We start from the raw sequence: 19,971 nt of genomic DNA, 5'->3' as shown, positions 1-19,971 counted from the left end.
TAGGACTGCTATCCAACCAATTATGTCAGCTACATATGCTTAGAGCTTGATTGAGAAAAATCAAGCAGTCAGAAAAAATAAAGATTGAGAGAAAGTGAATTAATTTTTTGTTTGAGAAAGTGAATTAATTGAATCATTTAACTTGTAAATCAGTAATAAAGAAAATATCTCTGGTTTATAATGGATATGAAATTTATATCACTTTTAGCTTAGATAGCTCAGATTATAGTTAAAATTGTTCTTTTAATAAGAAAAGATAGAGCTGGAAACAATTTTAAACCTGAAACTTCAGCAACACATGAAGTATACATGGTAGGTATATTTTTAAAACTATAAATATTCAGTGATAAAAGGAAATTATAGTAGCTTTGGTTAGGAATAATATCTTCTAAGCGAAAAAATAAAAATGTTAGAAAATTTAGTAAAGAAGAAATACTAGAAATCTGAAACATTTTGTTTAAATATCTTGCTGTAAGAAAAGTTAACCATTCTACATAATCTTTTGTAGTTTTAAAGAACACATAAGTGAATATTCGATTCTTGGCTTTTTTTCTATTTTTTTAATCTGTAATGCTCAATAACTTTCTTTTTTAGATCTAATATAGTTATTCTGAACATTTACAAGACTGAACCTAAAAATTGTTTTCCATGTTGTTTTCTTAATGTATGCTTGGTACGTTTTTAAAACTTTTTAATATACCTGACAATATACGTGTGTTTTTGCTCCCTCAGTAATCGTGTGGAAGCATGGACAAGAGATGTTGCTTTCTTACTCAGACAAGAAGGCAGACCCATGGTTAATCTTATCCATAATAGGACTAAAGTCAGAGTGATGGAAAGGGATTGGCAGAATACAGACAAAGCAATAAATTGGTTAAGAAAGGAAGCAATTAATTACACTGAACCATTTGTTCTTTACTTGGGATTAAATTTACCACACCCTTACCCTTCACCATCTTCTGGAGAAAATTTTGGATCTTCAACATTTCACACATCTCTTTATTGGCTTGGAAAAGTAAGTAACTACATTGTGTGTGCTCAAAATTAGATTTAAATATGTGGCTTATGGGTATTCGCCCATTGTTTCTTTTATTATCACTTTTAAAGAAAAAATTGAAAATTGTGTATTCAAACTTGACCAATAACTAGTTAGATAAAAACTAAAGGCACAGTTTTACAGAAATAAAATAAGTGTTAAAAGTCAGAAGCGTACTTCTGGATTGAATACATTTGCCAAGGATATGTCTATAAAAAGAGAAACTAAAAGGCATTCTCTTAGAAATGTAGGCCGTCCTCACTTTGCACTGTTCCAGATTGTAAAAATGACCATGCAAGCTGAAACCATATAAAACAACCTTAATAAATGGGAAAAATGACCATTTTCTGGCACCTTTAAAAACATTTATCAAAATATTTTAAATTGTGTTACTTTTGGTTAAAAATGGAAAAGAAAAAATAAACTAATATTTATGTAGTACATAATAATGAAAATGCTAGAAACACTGGGAATTAAAGCGGGAATTTTTTTGGTTAAAAAAACTTACCAGTAGATTGAAGAGTGCTTGCCTTCTCATAATAAAACTTATGATACAGAGAAAGCATCTTCTCTAAGACTTGGCAAATTGTCATTATTTCTTCTAAATTTGGATTACCTTCCAACATTTTAGCTTTTGCACTTTCAATGTAATGATATATCTCCAAGTTCCTTTAATGTGAAAAATTTTGCCAATATTGCTTTCTGTGGTGCATCTTTATCTTTTTCTTCACAACAACCTTCCTCATTTATGCTGGTAAATGTGCCTTCACTCAGTTCCTCTGGCTATATTTCTAATGTCTCTTGAATGACAGCAGTGTCAACATTCCCAGCTCAGCTATTTCTTCTATAACTTCATTTACATTAGATTTGAATTTAAATTCCAGCCTTGTCACTTTTCCTTTTTTTACTGGATGTTCATCTTTGTTGACTTCTCTTCATTATCCCTTTTTATAAAGTGTCACATTAATTTATCACTAGGATACAAGTACATGTTTTGTTGTCTGTGCGTGTACCAGATAACTAATCACTGACACATTTTAAAAGAAACAACATGATTAGTCACTGAATGGCATACGTATCTGTTGTATACTCAGTGATTTATACTAAAGAGCTAGCAGCATATCAGTGTGAAAGTTTGTACTTTTTGCGGTTAGTCACAGTTAACATACCCTGGTAACTGAAGTCTACCAGAGTAATTTTGTTAGGGGACTGCTGTTATTTAACAAAACTGTGATAACTGAAATTCATGCATATCAAACCACGTGATGCGTGGTCTACCTGTATTTTGAAATGTGTAATCTTAAATCAATTTTAAGTTGCTTTAAAAACTAATCAGTTAATTCAACTAAAAACCTTCAGAGCAAAAGAAATAATCAGCATAGTAAACAACCCACAGAGTGTGAAAAAATCTTCACAATCTGTATATCTAACAAAAGACTAATATCCAGAACCTACAAGGAACTCAGAGTAGCAAGAAAAAAAAAAAAACCAATCCCATTAATAAGTGGGCTAAGGACATGAATAGAGCTGGGTGCCGTGGCTCAGGCCTGTAATCCCAGCGCTTTGGAAGGCTGAGGCGGGTGGATCACCTAACGTCAGGAGCTCGAGACCAACCAGACCAACATAGTGAAACCCCATCTCTACTAAAAACCAAAAATTAGCGGGTGTAGTGGTGTGCACCTGTAATCCCAGCTACTTGGGAGGCTGAGGCAGGAGAATCACTTGAACCTGGGAGGCGGAGGTTGCAGTGAGCCGAGATTGCACCATTGCACCCCAGCCTGGGCGACAAGAGCGAAACTCCATCTCAGAGAAAAAAGAGGACATGAATAGACAATTCTCAAAAGAAGATATACATATGGCCAACAAATATATAAGAAAGTGCTCAACATCACTAACGAGCAGGGAAATGCAAATTGGAACCACAATGTGATACCACCTTACTCCTGCAACAATGGCTATAATCAAAAAAATAAGAATAAATAGATGTTGGCGGGGACGTGGTGGAAAGGGAACAACTTTACACTGCTGGTGGGAATGTAAACTGGTACAACCTCTATGGAAAACAGTGTGGAGATTCCTTAGCTAAAAGTAGAACTACCATCTGATCCAGCAATCCCACTGCATAGTATCTACTCAGATGAAAAGAAGTCATTATACGAAAAAGATACTTGCACACACATTTATAGCAGCACAATTTACAATTGCAAAAATATAGAACCAGCCCAAATGCCCATCACTCAACCAGTGGATAAAGAAATTGTGGTGTATAGACCATGAAATAACTACTCAGCCATAAGAAAGGAATGAGTCATTTGCAGCAACCTGGGTGAAGTTGGAGACCATTATTCTAAGTGAAGTGACTCAGGAATGGAAAACCAAACATTGTATGTTCTCACTCCTAAGTGGGAGCTAAGCTATGAGGACTCAGAGGTGTAAGAATAATACAGTGGACTTTGGGGACTGATTGGGGGAAAGTGGATAGGGGTGAGGGATAAAAGACTACAAATTGGGTACAGTGTATAATGCTTGGGTGATGAGTGCCCCAAAATCTCAGAAATCACCCTAAAGAACTTATTCATGCAGCCACACCTGTTCTTCAAAAACCTACAGAAATAAGAAATAAAAGTTAGTCTAAAAAAACTACTCAGAAACACTATTTAGTCCATCCTATTTTAAATAAAATAATGTCAGTGTTTTAGATACTTTATATCTTCTTTAAAAGTTCTAAGTGGTTTCATTTTCAAAAATTTGTCTGGAGTTATTACTAGCCAAATGAAATCAGTTAAATGACTTTCAACCAAATACTAAGTAAATGAACTTTTTGAAAGTTATGTAACTAAAATATAAATGTGAATTAAAGATCTAGTTTAATTGCTTTTTACCAGCACTGTAAGTAAGCATTTATATGTGTTTAAAAGTCATATTTGTTTTTGACAAGCACTTGCGTATCTCACTAGATATTGTCATTCTTACTAGTGAATTATTAGAGAAAAGGAGTCCATGTTCTTAGGTTGTTGATTCTGAAGTTTTGGTCACACAATTGTATATTAAAGTGCTTGGATACTTTTCTGGACTAGCATGTACTGTCTAATAAAGCTCATATTTTTCGGTGGCCTGTATAATTTTTAAAAATTTTACCACTACCTCATGATATATATACAGATATTGATATATACCTTCTGTTGTTATGATAGTATTAACAATTTGTTCCTAATTTATGTATTGATTTACTATTTTATTTACATATTTACAGCTGTTCTTTTCTACTATTCTAAGTAGTTAAACATTGTTGATTTCACTATACATACTTATTGGAGGAAAGAAATAGCACTATTTTGCTAGCATAACTAAGTTTTTTCTCCCATTTTTAGGTGTCTCGTGATGCTATCAAAATCCCAAAGTGGTCACCTTTGTCAGAAATGCACCCTGTAGATTATTACTCTTCTTATACAAAAAACTGCACTGGAAGATTTACAGAAAAAGAAATTAAGAATATTAGAGCATTTTATTATGCTATGTGTGCTGAGACAGATGCCATGCTCGGTAGGTGGTATAATTAATAAGCAATTACATGAAGAAAAAGTATAATATTTTTCCAACAGTCTGTGATCATGCTGCTTGGTGACTTGCATGAACAGCCTCAGATATTTCTTACAGCAGTTGCTTATAACTATAGGAATCTTGACACTTATCAAAACTTGATAACTAGCATTGTTGACAGAATGAAAAGCTCTTTATATCTTAATGATTCAGAAATTTGCAGATTCATAAATGCTTAGATTTATTCATACATAAAGAAAGGGTCACAGAAGGCAGTCATCTACTTGAAACGTTTTACTGTCCTTAAACAGGAATCAGTATTCAGCCAAACACAGGTACACATGTGATAGGTATTTATAAGGCAGCTTAGCTTTCTAGAGATGAGAAAATTTACTTGTGGAATCTTGTGACTCCCCCAAACTTACAATAACCATGAAACAAATTCCTTCTCCCTAAGCCCTTTAGAGAATGGCCTAACTAAAGTTTCTCCATGTATTTTCTGGTCCAGAATCATATTGAATTTTCTTCCCTCATTCAAGCTGAAGACCAACTCAAAACTAAACCTGCCTTCGTCACATGACTGTCAAGAACGTTTTGCCTGTTCACTTACAGAGCTATGGAAGTTTCCAGTTCATGTGTGGAAAAGCCCTAGTTTAAAAATCTGTTTTATAACAAAAGCTATTTTCATAAAGCAGTGTCATTTATTTTGCTACTCTTAGGAATGAAGCATAATTGTACTAGTGAAGTGTAGGTAGCACCTCTTCTGTACAGAGTAAACTTTGGGAGTGACAAGTGAATGTTTTTTGTTAAAAAAAAAATTCATTGGGTAAAAACAGAAAAGTATACAGCAAGAAGCAAAAAGGCCATGTGGGCAAATTATCTATAATATAGCAAGTATAAAAATGTATTGGCCAGGTGCGGTGGCTCATGCCTGTAATCCCAGCACTTTGGGAGGCCATGGCCGGTGGATCACCTGAGGTCAGGAGTTCAAGACCAGCCTGGCCAACATGGCAAAACCCTGTCTCTACTAAAATACAAAAATTAACTGACTGTGGTGGCACACACATGTGATCCCAGCTACTTGGGAGGGTGAGGCAGGAGAATCGCTTGAACCCGGGAGGCGGAGGTTGCAGTGAGCAAAGATCGTGCCACTGCACTCCAGCCTGGATGACAGAGCAAGACTACATCTCAAAAAAAAAAAAAAAAAAAAAAAAAATTCCAAGTACTCAATGCAAATAAGATTTTAAGTAATTTTCTTTAATCATGAGCACATCTGTCAAATTGTATTTCATTGATATACTCTGATGTTAGAGAATGTTCTCCCATTTGCACACTAGAAATTGCATTTGAAAATTTATAGCCATTCATTCATCCATATCCGTTAAAATGAGAGAATGTTGCTCTAGGGAGTGTGGGAATACTACTCTTGAAATCTCTTCAGAGAAGAAAAATATGTAGCAACTTGCTTACATCAAGTTACAAAGTGTATGGAATATATTGTATCTTAATTTTTTTTTTTTGAGACAGAGTCTAGCTCTGTCTCCAGGCTAGAGTACAGTGGCAGGGTCTCTGCTCACTGCAACCTCCACCTCCCGGGTTCAAGCGATTCTCCTGCCTCAGCCTCCCCAGTAGCTGGGATTATAGGCACATACCGCCATGCCCAGCTAATTTTTGTATTTCTATTAGAGATAGGGTTTCACCATGTTGGTCAGGCTGGTCTCAATCTCCTGACCTCATGATCTGCCCGCCTTGGCCTCCCAAAGTGCTGGGATTACAGGCGTGAGCCACTGCACCTGGCCTGTATCTTAATTTTTAAATCTACACCGGTCGTATCACCATGTAGTATTTAATACTGTTCATTGTGTTTATTAACAAACATTAAGTACCTACTAGCTGTCAGGCACTATGTTGGGCACTGGGGGAATATAGTATGTTGAATACTATTAAGAAATCACTCATTAATTAAAGATATTTGTGGCTCATGCCTGTAATCCCAGCACTTTGGGAGGCCGAGGCAAGCGGATCACAAGGTCAAGGGATCAAGACCATCCTGGCCAACATGGTGAAACCCCATCTCTACTAAAAATACAAAAATTTGCTGGGTGTGGCAGTGCATGCCTGTAGTCCCAGCTACCTGGGAGGCTGAGGCAGGAGAATCGCTTGAACCCAGGAGGCGGGGGTTGCAGTGAGCCAAGATCACGCCACTGCACTCCAGCCTGGTGACAGAGCGAGACTCCGTCTCACAAACAAACAAACAAAATTAAAGACATTCTAGGGTCTTTTCCCACCTCAGGGTCTTATATTTTCTGTTTCATCTGCCCAGAACACCCTTCCCTTTGCTTTCTACATGGCTGGCTTATTCTGTCTTTAGCTCTCAGCTCAGTTGTTACCTCCTCAGGGATGTCTCCCCCAACCACTCTAACTCAGTGTGCCAGCTCCATCATTCATCTTGCTTTATACCTTGTCATGTTGTTTGCGTAGTAATACTAATTATTTCATCTGTTTACCATCTGTCTCCCTTGAAGAACACAAGCTTCATGAGGGCAGGGACATTCTTTTATTTTTATTTTAAGTTCCAGGGTACATGTGCGGGGTATGCAGGTTTGTTACATAGGTAAACGTGTTACATAGGTAAAAGGTGGTTTGCTGCACCTAATACCCATCACCTAGGTATTAAGCCCAGCATGCATTAGCTATTTTTCCTAACACTCTCCCTTCCCTGACAGCCCCCAGTGTGTATCGTTCCCCTCCCTGTGTTCACGTGTTCTCATTGTTCAGCTCCCACTTATAAGTAAGAACACGCAGTGTTTGGTTTTCTGTTCCTGCGTTAGTTTGCTAACGATAATGGCTTCTAGCTCCATCCATGTCCCTGCAAAGGACATGATCTCATTTCTTTTTATGGCTGCATAGTATTGCGTGGTGTATATGTACCACATTTTCTTTATCCAGTCTATTGTTGGTGGGCATTTGTGTTGATTCCATGTCTTTGCTATTGTGAATAGTGCTGCAGCGAACACATGTGTGCATGTATCTTTGTAATAGAATGATGTATATTCCTTTGGGTATATATCCAGTAATGGGATTGCTGGGTCAAATGGTGTTTCTGGTTCTAAATTTTTGGGGAATTGCCACACTGTCTTCCACAATGACTGAACTAATTTAGGTTCCCACCAACAGTGTAAAAGCGTTCCTATTTCCCCACAACCTCTCCAACATCTGTTGTTTCTAGACTTTTTAATAATTGCTATTCTAACTGGCATGAGATGGTATCTCATGGTGGTTTTGGTTTGCATTTTCTAATGATCAGTGATGTTGAGCTTTTTTTAAATATGTTTGTTGGCCTCATAAATGTCTTTTGAGAAGTGTCTATTGATGTCCTTTGCCCACTTTTTAATGGGGTTGGTTGTTTTTTTCTTGTACATTTGTTTAAGTTCCTTGTAGATTCTGGATATTAAACCTTTGTCAGATGGATACATTGCAAAAATTTTCTCCCATTTCGTAGGCTGCTTGTTCATTCTGATGATAAGTTTCTTTTGCTATGCAGAAGCTCTTTTGTTTAATTAGACCCCATTTGTCAATTTTTGCTTTTGTTGCAATTGCTTTCAGTGAATTTGTCATGAAATCTTTGCCTGTACCTATGTCCTGATCGATATTGCCTAGATTTTCTTCTAGGGTTTTCTGTAGTTTTGAGTTTTACATTTAAGTCTTTAATCATTCTTATTCAACATTGCATCCTAGGTGTTTAGCATCATATCCGTAGTGTTTGGCATATAGTAAGCGCTCAGTAAACATTTATTGATTGAGCATAAATGCTAAGAATTACAATATGTTGTAACTACAGTAATATGCAAGTTGTAGGCATCCTGAAGAACAAAGTGATTTCCTCTACCTAGAAGAGCAAGGAATGATGCTTTGCCAGAGAGATAATGCATGTTTGAGCTGCATCATAAAGGAAGAATAGGAATTTGTCAAGTAGACTGTGGGAGAAACAGCATTCACCATAGATGGCAGAGTATATGCAGAGGCAAGAAAGCATGAACTAATATAGTGTGTGTTTATGGGGTTCTGAGCAGGTTAGGATTGCTGAAAGGTAAAAGTCTAGCAGGTAGCCCAGGGCGCTGAGTATGGAGAGTGGACAGGGGCCTTGCTTGTTATGCTAAAGAATTCGACAATGGGCAGCTGTGAAAAAGTTTCAAGCAGGGATGTGACACGATCAAGTGATTAGGTAATTTAGAAAGATAGACACCAGGATAGTACAAGGAGAGGAAAGAGGAGTAGAGGCAAGACCGATTAGGAAGTAATTCCAGTCGTCTAGTTGAAAAATCAAGAGAGTCTCAATTCTGCGAATAACTCCATAGAGCAGTGAGTGTCAATCCTGACTATACCTCAGAATCTGTAGGTTTTTAAATTAATATAGACTCTTCTACCCAGATTCAGGAACTGCCAAAACAGGGATGACTCCTCTCTCTGGCCTGTACTTTCTTGTGATTCTCTTAATTACAGTAGGAGGAAGTTTGAGAACAGTGAGACTGGAACTGGTCAGAGGAATTTTACTGTCCCATTATTCCCTATCCAAGAAGATGCTAAATCAAACTTGTACACTGTCTGTCCTGCTTCCAGCCCTTCTTCAAAGGTGGATTTCCATAATCCTCAGCCACCTCTATGAGCATTATCTGGTGATTGGATAGAGATTTGGGAGAAAAAGTAGCAGAAAAGAGGAGTTCTGACTGCTCTTATCACTTCCTGTTGCACAGAAACTGTGGGTCAGAGGTGATACCAATCTTTTTTATCATCTGAGACATGTGAAGTATTGATATCCGACTGATCTTTCTTTTCTCACTCAAGGCACTAAGGGGAAGATTTTTTTCCCTTATTCTCTGATAGAAACCTAGAAGGCAAGCCAGCATGATCTCCAGATAAGCAGCTTTGAGCAAGAGTTCCCGTGGGTATTATATTTTCTTCCTCCTTGCTAGTCAACTGAAGAGCAAGCAGTAGACAGACCACTGTCAACTTGAGACTTAACTTGAGAACAGTAGGTAATATTCAGATGTTAAAAAGCATAGTGACAAACCCTTATAGGGTAGAGTTGTTATCAACTTAATGTGATAGAATAAAACATGAACTGAAAGCTAATTAATAGTTTTATCATGATTTCTATTGTAGGTGAAATTATTTTGGCCCTTCATCAATTAGATCTTCTTCAGAAAACTATTGTCATATACTCCTCAGATCATGGAGAGCTGGCCATGGAACATCGACAGTTTTATAAAATGAGCATGTATGAGGCCAGTGCACATGTTCCGCTTTTGATGATGGGGCCAGGAATTAAAGTCAACCTTCAGGTATCAAATGTGGTTTCTCTTGTGGATATTTACCCTACCATGCTTGGTAAGTAATGCAGCTCTGTAAATATTTATTTGTAATAGTGCTGGAGAATGCAACTGAAGAGGTCAATTAGTCAGTCTTTCAGTTAATAGTCAGAGGTCCTGCTGACTTGTTTATAACCCTGAGCAACTCATGTAACTGTGAGTCAAATCTGTACTCTAAAGAAGGAAGAGATTGTTTTTCATGTCCCTGTGTCCTTCACTTACTATAGTGATTTTCCCTCAAAAGATTTGTATTCAGGATATGACTGTAAAGTAAGCCATGTAAGACATTCAGGTTCTTAACCTTATAGATATGATTTGTACATCATTTGATTCTCTACCACCACCTCCCTAAAATGTAAGCATTTCCTTTCTGAATTATTCTATCCACTTTGAAACTAGTATGAACATATTCCTCCTCAGACTCTTTAGATAGTTCTGTACTATTTGCTTTACTAGCTTCTTAATGTCTACAAGCATAGCCATATGTCTAGAAAAGCAACATATGGATAATGGTAGTTAGCAGTTTTTGTTGAAGATACTAGAATAACGACATAATCAAATTCAAAGGAAATCATAGAACTAACTTCTAGTTTCTATCTAATTTAGCAGAGTACTTTAAATTCATTAGCATTTAAACACCAGTTTCTCTGTTCTAAGGCACCATCAATTGCAAAACTACCATCAATTCATAAATTTTGGTGAAAGAAAATAGCACAAGATATGTTCTCTAATTTCAGAAATGTTAAAATATGAAAGAAAGATGCATCTTAAAATCAAAGAAATCAGAGTTCTTTTTATCTCCTTCCTTCTGCCGCAAAGTTCTTCCCTTAACTAAATTTATTTAGAGTCAATTTAAACCGGCGTCCTTTCCTTTTCTCTTATTTCATATCCTTCTCATATAATTGAACATACTTCTTTCCAGTTTCTTGAACTTTTTTATTTTTATTTATTTATTTTGTGTGCGTGTGATGGAGTTTCTCTCTTTCACCCAGGCTGGAGTGCAGTGGCGCGATCTCAGCTCACTGCAACCTCCGCCTAACAGTTTCAAGCGATTCTCCTGACTCAGCCTCCTGAGTAGCTGGGATTACAGGCACCTGCCACCATGCCCAGCTAATTTTTGTATTTTTAGTAGAGATGAGGTTTCACCATGCTGGCCAGGCTGGTCTCAAACTCCTGACCTTATGATCTGCCCACTTCAACCTCCCAAAGTGCTGGGATTACAGGCGTGAGCCACTGTGCCCGGCCAGTTCCTTGAATTTTTAATCTCTCCTGTTTCTTAGTCATCATTTGCTGGTTTCCCTTTATCCCAAAGTAATGATCACACTCAGCCATATCTTGGCCACTTTCTCATTCTATTAGTTTCTAGCCGATCACTATACTTTTCCTCATTTCTGTGTTTTTTAAAGAAGTTTATATAGAATTATGTATATTTGGGTCTCTGCTATTAGCATCTTTAGAGTTTTATGAATATATGCCTATATTCTTTACAGTTTCCTTCCTTAATTTTTCTTCTTGTAGAACTCTCTCTACCCTCCCCATTCCCAAAGAAAATCTTCCTAGGGTCATCTTTGCTTGACTTTTTAGCCTCATTCTGTTTTCTTGAGGTATAGTGACCAAAACTGCAAGAAGGTATTGTAAAAGATTATGGAAAGCTGGGGTGATTCTTTCTCCACTTTTCCCTGAATATATTTCATAGTGATAGTTGCCATTTTATCTATTTGACTCTAGCAGCTAAATAGTTAAACATCTTTAGGGAGTTGTCTACAGTGAGCCCTATTCAATTCTTAGACATTCTGTCATCATATATGTCAGTTAATTAAAATGCATGGTTTAAATCATTTTTCTTTAAACGTTATTTTATATTTGCCCACAATGCAAATTTTGTACTCTACAATCTTGAGAAGATGCCATTATTACTTCTTGCCATTTTATACATTGTAAAAGTTAAAGGTCATCTGCAAACTAGCAGATTTCATAATTTAACAGGTCAGATAAGAAAATGCTAAATAAAATTTGTTAGAATGGGGAAATTCTCATACATCCACCTATCACTGCCTAATTTATGTTACTTGCTAATAAGAATTTCTCTAGCTAAGAAAATACTGTCTCAGAAGCTCCTCTAAATTCCATCCCTACTCTTCTGTAAATGATGTAAATTCCCTGCAACTGTAGGTTTTTTCCTGCAATTTGTCAATTATTTTAGAAAAAATAATTTTCTAAAACTATAGTTTTATATAGATTGTTATTTTTCATAAGATTCTTGGTAATAGACTCCTTCTGAGTCACAGTTCCCTGCAGAATATGTTTTATTAACAGCATTTAGATCATGTGTTGATTAGACCTTCCCAATAAGAGTAAAGGAAATAAAGTCAAAAATAAATCTCTCCAATTCTAAACTGAAAAATTAACATCTTCATTGCTTAGCACAGTTTATAATGTGTTTCACAATAAATATTATTTTTATTATCAGATGAAGGAAAGCTACATTTAAATGATTTTTTTTAGTTGGGGAAGAGTGAGTGGAGGAGAATACCTATGGACGGGTCTTTATATAAAACACTGAAACGTTCTATTAACCAGATGTTAACCAGTGATAAGGGTAGAAAGAGAACAATGCAAAAGAGCCTTATGCTGGAGCCAGGAGACAACATTGTAACACAATTATTTACTTAAGTTAATTTTTTTATAAATGATAAAGGTGTAATATTCATAGAGCTCTTATAAATCTGTAAGAAGAAGAGGAATAACTTATTAACAGATGGATCAAAATAAGCAATTCACAACAGAAAATATACACAAATGGCCAATATATTTTTAAAGAATCAAAGTCAGTGGTCATAAAAATATTAAAAGAGAAAAATATTCTTCTTTCACATATAAAGTTTGCAAAGGTTAAGAAGAATTAGAAAATCTTATATTAGAAATAGTCTTTCTCATGTGCTGCTACTGGGAATATAAACCGATACAAATGTTTTGTAGGCAAATGTGGCATTACATTTCAAATTTCTTAGAAATGTGCATACGTTTTGACCTAGAAATCCTAATTTTAGGAAATAACCTGTAGATATACACAAGTATTTATCTCCATGGATATTTATTACTATATTAAGAATTAGAAACAGTATGAATATCTAGTAGTAATGGATTGGATAAAAAATAGGCAATTCTAATGCAAATCAAAACCACAATGAGATATCATCTCGCAACAGTCAAAATGGCAATTATTAAAAAGTCAAAAAACAACAGATGTTGGTGAGGCTGCAGAGAAAGGGGAACACTTATACAGTGTTGGTGGGAGTGTAAATTAGTTCAGCCACTGTGGGAAGCAGTTTGGAGATTTCTCAACAAACTTAAAACAGCTACCATTAGACCCAGCAATCCCATTACTGGATATATACCAAAAAATACATAAATCATTCTACCAAAAAGACATGCACTTGCAGCACTATTCACAATAGTAAAGGCATGGAATCATCCCAGGTGCCCATCAGTGGTAGACCAAATAAAGAAAATGTGGCACATATACACCGTGGAATACTACAAAGCCATCAAAAATGAAATAATGGCCTTTGCAGCAACATGAATGGAGCTGGAGGCCATTATCCTAAGAAAATTAACACAATAACAGAAAACCAAATACTGGATGTTCTCACTTATAAGTGAGAACTAAACATTGGTTACTCACAGACGTAAAAATGCCAACAAGAAACACTAGGGCCTACTAGAAGGGAGAAGGAGGGAGGGAGGGGGCCAGAGGGCCAGAGGTTGAAAAACTGTTGGGCACTATGCCCAGTACCTGGGTGATGCAATCATTCATATCCCAAACCTCAGCATCAAGTAATATACCCAGGGAACAAACCTGCACACATACCCACTGAATCTAAAACGTTGAAAAGAAAAAGTCAATTAATTTTAAAAAGTGAAATATGTGAAAATTGCCCCCATGTATTAAAAAGAAAATGAAGGCTTTAAAACTGTACAAATTGATGTTTGTGTTTTGTTTTGTTTCCTTTTTAGATATTGTGTCCATCTAATTTACTGTCCAAATTAGCAAGTTTTAGAGTACTATTAACAATTGAAACAGCATTAACAGGCAGAAAGTGAGGCTGTTCTTTATTTAACAGCCTTAGGAGCCAGCAAAACAAAGATCATTCTGACGGTCTACATTTAATCTGATGGATCATTCTACCTTTTAAGATAAAATTCCTCAGTGCTGGAAGAGTTTAAAGCTACTTTATTAGTGATTAACTCTAAAATTAGACCTGTGAGACACTATGTTCTACTTCTGCTTAATAAACAAACTTATACATGTTTTGATAAAACATCTACAAAGGACTTCTTATTTTGTTCTAACCAATTAGGAACTTAAAGTAGATATAAGCCAGTATCTATTCTTAGAGCTCCCAAAGTCCTTTCTTATTAGCTTAGCAGTAGCTATATTATTTTGTGTGAATCCCATTTACACACACACAGAGGAGAAGCTTATAAAGAAAAATGATATAAAGAGAAAAATTTGTTTTGAAATTGATTTTTCAAGGATAAACTTTGCTTATAGTATATTTGAGTTTTAAAATATTTGAGTCTTCTGGAAACTAAAAATGAAATTAAAATCCTGAAATGTCTGTTGAACAGAAATAAACACTTCTGGTATCAAAAAAAAAAAAAAAAAAAAAATCTCAACCCAAAACCTCAAGCGATATTTCCTCCTCACTTCCATTCTATGCATCTTAGAAATGTATACAAGATGGTTATTCTACATTCAATAGAAAGATACTGAATAGGAAAAACCAATTGGAATTCCTGTTTTAATAAACCTACCTTACTATCAAGAGGCTATTGAAATTTAAGATGCAACAATGCTTTATTTAAAAGTTTGAATTTATAAGTCATTTTTTAAAAGGTATTTTAAAAGAGTGGTTTTTTAAATAAAATATTTTATGATAAATTAGGAAGAATGTGCTTAGTTTATTTGTGCTTTTGGATCAAATAAACTAATTCTATCACTAGTGTGATAGGATACTATTACATTATTATTTCCTAATACCAGCAGAAAAATGACATTTATGAATAGGAATTCTTTATAATATTAACGTTAAAGTTGATATTATTTCTGAGATTATTTAAAAATTACTTCCCAAAATATTTTCTTCTCTAATACCTTGTATCAGCATCCTTTAGCTCAGTAAGAACTAAAGGTGTCTCGTTTTGTAGTTAAAATTGTTTTGATTTTTATTTTTAAGCTTATTTTCATGTGAATTGTTTTCTCTGATAGTCTTTCTGTAAAACACCTGCCTTTCTCCACTTAAAAGATAAGTCTAGATTTTTTTAATTTTGAGAATGTGATTATATAAAAATGCAGTTGTAGTTAAAAGAATGTTTCATTGCTAGTGATTTAAATTTCAAAACCCTTCTTGTTACAGGACCTTAGTGGAAGCCTGGGGGTTGGCAGGTGTTTTGCATAGATTCTTGTGTTTTTATTGGCTGAGGAATATTATGAAGTTAGCTACTACAGTGAGGCAAGTCTTATGGTGTAGTATTAAACAGTACAGATATTGTAAGGTCAGACTGCCTAAGTTCAAACCCCTCTTCACTCATTACCAACTGCGTAACCTTGGGCAGGTTACTCAACATGTCTGGTCCTCAGTTTTCTCATCAGTAAAAATGGGGATAGGCCAAGCGTGGTGGCTTACGGCTGTAATCCCAGCACTTTGGGAGGCCAAGGTGGGCAGATCACTTGAGGTCAAGAGTTCAAGACGAGCCTGGTCAACATGGTGAAACCCTGTTTCCACTAAAAATACAAAAATCAGCCAGGCGTGGTGACGTGTGCCTGTAATCCCAGCTACTCAGGAGGCTGAGGCAAGAGAATCACTTGAACCTGGGAGGCGGAGGGTGCAGTGAGCCAAGATTGCGCCACTACACTCCAGCCTGGGTAACAGAGTGATGCTCTGTCTCAAAAAAAAAAAAAAAAATAGGGGTAATAGTGGCTATTTCATAGCTCAGAACAATGCCTGGAACATAGTAAACAATTAAATGTTAGATATGGTTATCATTAATATGTTTCATTCTTTTTAGGTATGCTCTAAAAAATGTGTATATTAGTTTGCATCATTGCCATACCACTCAAATCCATTATGTACTGATATGGTCAAGAAGAAATATAATATCATCTCTCTTCAGGAGATCATTACACATATCCAGGCCTGCATTTTTACCATTGGTTTACTGTTTTACATTTAAGTCACTTTCTTAAGAACCCTGCAGTTACTTCTAGTCTGTGCTTATACTCCCACGAAAGATGAAACTTATTTAAAATGCAGTTAGAATGACAGGTTTGCCAGGAAAAATAAATATGAAAAATAATTTTAAATAAAAATCAAACAGCTTTTTGAAAAGCAGTCTAAGCTAAAGTGTTTTTAAGGAAATTATTGATAAATATATGAAAAATGAAAACCCAATTTTCTGAGGCACAGAAAAACCAATAAATACTTGAAGTATTTATTAAATATTATGGATATTTCACATGGGTTTTTTCAATTTACAAAGTTATTTTATTCTATCAATAATAGACTGGAATCCTAAGTTCCCCTTATCTCTTGCCTGGATTCCTGCAGTAGCTTCCTAACTCTCTCTGACCTTCTGCTCTTACTCACTTTTAGTCAATTCACCATTCCATAGTTAGTGTCAGATTGTCACACCTCTGCTCAAAACCCTCTACTGATTTCCCATTTCACCTAGAGTAAAAATTCAGTGTCTTTAATTAGGCTCTGAGAGTCCAACATGATCTCTTCTCTTCCCCAACTCATCTCTTATAATTTTATCCCTCTTACTCTGCTCCAGCCTAACAGTCCTGCTTGGTGTTTGAGGAATAAACCAAGTAGGTTCCTGCCTTGGGGACTGTATACTTGCTATTCCCCGGGGGGAGTGCCCTTTTGCCAGATAACTGTGGGGCTCACTCTAACCGCTCCTCGGGACACTGCCTAAATGTGATCTTCTGAGTGGGGCCTTCCCTGACCACCCTATATAAAACAGCACATACCCACATGCCTGTCATCACTCTCTGTCTCCCTTACCCTGCTTTCTTCTTCTTCATTGCACTTACCACCATCTGACACAGCTGTTTCTGTCTGCCCACATTAGAATGTTAGCTCTGGGAGAGCTTTTCTGCGTTGTCCAGTGTCGTTTCCCTACAGCTAGAACAGCACCTGGTTTGCTGAATGAATTTTTAAAATGAACACTTGAATGGACTCTTACCCAGTTTACTACTGACTTCTCATAAACACAGGAGAAACGTAAGTTTCTTAGTCTTCCAAGCTTCCTTAGGAAAATTAAGAATGGTCCTAAAATAAGGCATTTCTAAGTATTAAGAGTTATTAAAGTGCTGAATACAAGAACTCATAGTCATGAGTATGTGCCCGTTGGTTCCTGCTTCCCAAACTTCTTTAAAGACTACTTCTCTCTCTTCCCATGCCTTGTTGGTGGTGCCTCCTGGTGACTGACACACAGACCACGCTTACCCAGCCTCTTCCCACACTGCCTTCTTTCCACTGCTTACAGTAGGTAGTCTCTGTGTCTTGGAGCACAGTTAGTTTGACCCAGGCAACGCTTCTCTCCCGGGCACATCCTCTTTAACCTCTTTTCTCCTCTTTTTGTTTTTAACCAGTCATCTCTGAAATACTCCTCTCTTCTTTCTTTCCTTATCTCTGAACAACAAAAAAAAAGTCACTAATTTTGATTGGTTGGCAGAAAATTAATACTTGTGATAGTCTTCTTCCAAGGAAAATGGAATATACAAACTTTTTTTTATTAAGTTATATATGAAACAACTACCTTCAGAAGATTTATAGTGGTCTTTGTCTACTTCCCTATTATCCTTTAATTAATCTGTTTTTGTCAAAGACAGTCGAGTTAAATTAATTTTCTTTTTCAACTTTGTTTCATTTCTAACATTATAGATATAATTCTATTTTCCATTGGAAATATTTATGCATAAAATACGAACATTGAAACCAGAAAAGGGCTGAGGAAGACAACTGCAGACTCATTGTGAAATAGCCCTGACTACGCACACATAATTAATGGTAATTTTTCTATAGGAAGAGGGAAGTTTAAGGTCCAGTTACCTTGAAAGCAATTTTTTAAAGTATAAGCTATTTTTCAGTTGAGCATTTCTCATGCCATTGTTCTATATGTCTATATCTGGTAAGTTAAAAATAATTTTTCCCTTTATAAATATAATCCACAATTCCTGAAAGTATGTTTTTCAAGATGCTAGTCCCTCAAGATGCTACTTGAAAGTTTAAAAAGCTCTGTTATCAAATAACTTTGGGGCTCATGGTATACTATATACCACTCCTGAAGGTTTATCATATACATCAGCAATAAATTTACATCTACAACAAATCTATGTATTTAATTTTGTTTAACCATTGTTTTGCAAACATATATGACTACTAAACCCCTTTCTTATATAAGTCTTGTTAATATCTCATGAAAGAAACTTTGAGAAACAACTATGATTATTTAATCATTTAGAGGAAAAAGGACTAGTGATATTAACTATTTGTTGAAGGCTCCTATCTGCCAGGCATTGTTCTCAGAGTTCTTAGAATTTTACATAAAGTATCTTATTTAAACCTAAAATGAACCTAATAAATACAAGTACTATGGTCATCCCCTTCTTACAGACGAGAAAACTGAGGTTGAGATAAGTAAATGCCTTGCTGAAGTCCACATGGCCAGTGGGGTAAGCATGTGAATCTTGGCAGTCTGTTTACAAAATCCATATACAATCTCCAGTCTCCATGGCATTTAATGGTGTGAAAAAAATGTGAATGATGCCATTTGTGAATGTTCAGCTAATAAAAGAATGAGCTATTTTAAGATATTTGGTTATTTTTGTTACATAGATATTGCTGGAATTCGTCTGCCTCAGAACCTGAGTGGATATTCTTTGTTGCCATTATCATCAGAAACATTTAAGAATGAACATAAACTCAAAAACCTGCATCCGCCCTGGATTCTAAGTGAATTCCATGGATGTAATGTGAATGCCTCCACCTACATGCTTCGAACTAACCACTGGAAGTATATAGCCTACTCGGATGGTGCTTCAGTATTGCCTCAACTCTTTGGTAAATGTGTTAATAGATTTTTAAGTGTAATATTATGTGTAATGAACTGCCCTATGTAGCATTGCTCAAGATATCCAATAATCCTTGTTAAATAAATGAATATCATCTGCTGCTTGTCATGCTAGGACTATCTACAAAGGGTTGCCCGTGTGAGGAATAGCCTCTTTGCAGATCAGCAGCTGAATTTCAGAGAAAGCATCCTAAGGCTTTTGATCTGGGTCTCATAACTGAAACCAGTTTCCTCTGATCAGGGTATCTTTCAGTACTCATGGTTATCTTTCCCAATTAGAAGTCAACACCTCGTTGTACCTCATTGTTCTGAAGGATTAACAACTATCTTATGAAGGCTGGCATTTTGCATATATTATTTAATGTTCACCACAACCCCACAAGATAGTGCCATTATCCTCATTTTACAGAGGAGACTAGGAGTCACAGAAATTTGGATACCTGTGTGAGGTCTCACAGCTAAGAAGCAGCAGAACTGAGATTTCAATGAAGCTGTAACTGCAAAATTGATACTTCTTATGACTTCTAAAAAATGTCTGCCAGCTTTACTACTCTATGAATTAATTTTTAAACAGCATTTTTAGATTTAGGGTTTTACTTATCCTTTGCCCCATTTGGTACATAAAATATGTGCTAAAGCCATTAGTAATATTTATTTCTCCCTAAGGCTCCTTCCCAGTTACAAATAGCAAAATTATTATCAAAATAATACTTTGGGAGCCAAACTGGCCAACCCCCTTCACTTTAAGAGTGGAGGATTCTTGGCTGAAAAAGGAAGTCTTGACATTTTCATCCTGATGAATAATGTGCATCTCTTGCTTGTTCATTGGCCATTCTCAAATGAAATTTATGGGAGGCCATTGTTTTGAACTGAGTTCCTACACCA

The 19,971-nt window shown here is 35.9% G+C and overlaps 1 protein-coding gene across 1 annotated transcript in view; it reads left to right on the top strand.

Annotated features, from left to right (window-relative positions):
• The window catches only part of ARSK (arylsulfatase family, member K), a 47,751-nt gene that overhangs the window by 24,650 nt on the left and 3,130 nt on the right, over positions 1 to 19,971 (top strand). The window contains exons 4-7 of the mRNA XM_011989438.1: positions 733 to 1,015; positions 4,408 to 4,579; positions 9,740 to 9,964; positions 18,852 to 19,076. Of these exons, the coding sequence (XP_011844828.1) occupies positions 733 to 1,015; positions 4,408 to 4,579; positions 9,740 to 9,964; positions 18,852 to 19,076 (905 nt within the window). The remainder of the gene's footprint in view (positions 1 to 732; positions 1,016 to 4,407; positions 4,580 to 9,739; positions 9,965 to 18,851; positions 19,077 to 19,971) is intronic.

This window comes from Mandrillus leucophaeus, unplaced genomic scaffold, assembly GCF_000951045.1.
Source record: "Mandrillus leucophaeus isolate KB7577 unplaced genomic scaffold, Mleu.le_1.0 Scaffold353, whole genome shotgun sequence".
In the NCBI taxonomy this organism is placed as follows: domain Eukaryota; kingdom Metazoa; phylum Chordata; class Mammalia; order Primates; family Cercopithecidae; genus Mandrillus; species Mandrillus leucophaeus.
The sequence above is the reverse complement of the archived record's forward strand: the minus strand, read 5'-3'. Positions and strand labels throughout refer to the sequence as shown.